Below are 1,068 nucleotides of genomic sequence, written 5' to 3'. Positions count from 1 at the left end.
TTCGGCCACTAATTGGCCTCGTCACCTTGCCTTTCCCTTTTCTGGGCTTCAGTTTCCTCATCTGTAAAATGGGAGGGTGAGGCTAAGACAGTGAGGGTGGGATCTCTAAGGTCCCTTGTAGCCTTAAGTTCTGTGTTCCGAAAGTCCCTTTAAAGTGGGACTAAAATCATGATGGAGGCTTAGTTAAGGTCCCTTCTTACCCCGACTGCTCTTCTCCCGGAGCCTCACTTTCCCTATCTGTGAAGCAGGAGGCTCGGTGCCTCACAGACGAACGTCCCTTCCGGGACCCTGGCTTTGGGGACTGGGTGGGGCCTGGGCCCCCACCCTCCCGTCACCAGCTCTCCTGTTCCAGGGCTGCTGCTGGGGCCCCGGGCCCTGGGCCTCCTGCTGCTGGCCTCGATCCACCGGGCCTCGGCCTGTCCCCCTCGCTGTCGCTGTGCTGGCGACCTGGTGGACTGTGGGCACCAGCACCTGACGGCGGCCAGCCTGCCCAGGGCCTTCCCTCCGAGCACCACCGAGGTCATCCTTCAGGCCAACAACCTCAGCAGCCTGCCCACGGGCCTCTTTGATGGGTTGCCCCTCCTGCGCCTGGTGCACCTGGGGGCTAACCCCTGGCACTGTGACTGCCGCCTCTTCTACCTGTGGGCCTGGCTGGGGGCACAGCAGAACCGCAGGGCCTACCGCGACCTGCGCTGCTCCGGGCCCCCCCAGCTCCGGGGCCGCCTCCTGCTCTACCTGGGCCCCGAGGAGCTGCAGGCCACCTGCAGGGTGGCGGGCTGCAGCCGGGAGCTGGGGGCCCAGCTAGCCCTGCTCTGCCTGCTCTTGTTCCAAGCCCTGCTGCTGCTTCTGCTGCTGCTCCGCCTGCGGCGCTACCGGGCGCTGACCCACAAGGCGAGGCTCACCACCCAGGATCTGCTGCTGCAGACCACGCCGCCGGCAGACTAGACCCCCTGAACCGAGCCGGCTGAGCCGGGGCCGGCGTCTGCTCGCCTGATGCCCCTGCCTGGCCTGGCCGGCCCTACCCTGCCTGGGGCCGATGCCACGGCCCGGGACCGCGCCCCTCGACCC

General features: G+C 67.0%; 1 protein-coding gene across 1 annotated transcript; it reads left to right on the top strand.

Annotated features, from left to right (window-relative positions):
* Positions 1-248: 248 nt before the first annotated feature.
* On the top strand, positions 249-945 carry LOC114033451 (platelet glycoprotein Ib beta chain-like; the record flags this gene model as incomplete). Its single annotated transcript, XM_027848951.1, has 1 exon — positions 249-945. A coding segment is annotated over one exon (697 nt), but the record flags the coding sequence as incomplete, so codon positions are not given.
* Between the last annotated feature and the right edge of the window lie 123 nt (positions 946-1,068).

Source organism: Vombatus ursinus, unplaced genomic scaffold (assembly GCF_900497805.2).
Source record: "Vombatus ursinus unplaced genomic scaffold, bare-nosed wombat genome assembly UNPS02007247.1, whole genome shotgun sequence".
In the NCBI taxonomy this organism is placed as follows: Eukaryota; Metazoa; Chordata; class Mammalia; order Diprotodontia; family Vombatidae; genus Vombatus; species Vombatus ursinus.
Note: the sequence above shows the minus strand (reverse complement) of the source record. Positions and strands in the feature narration are given on the sequence as shown.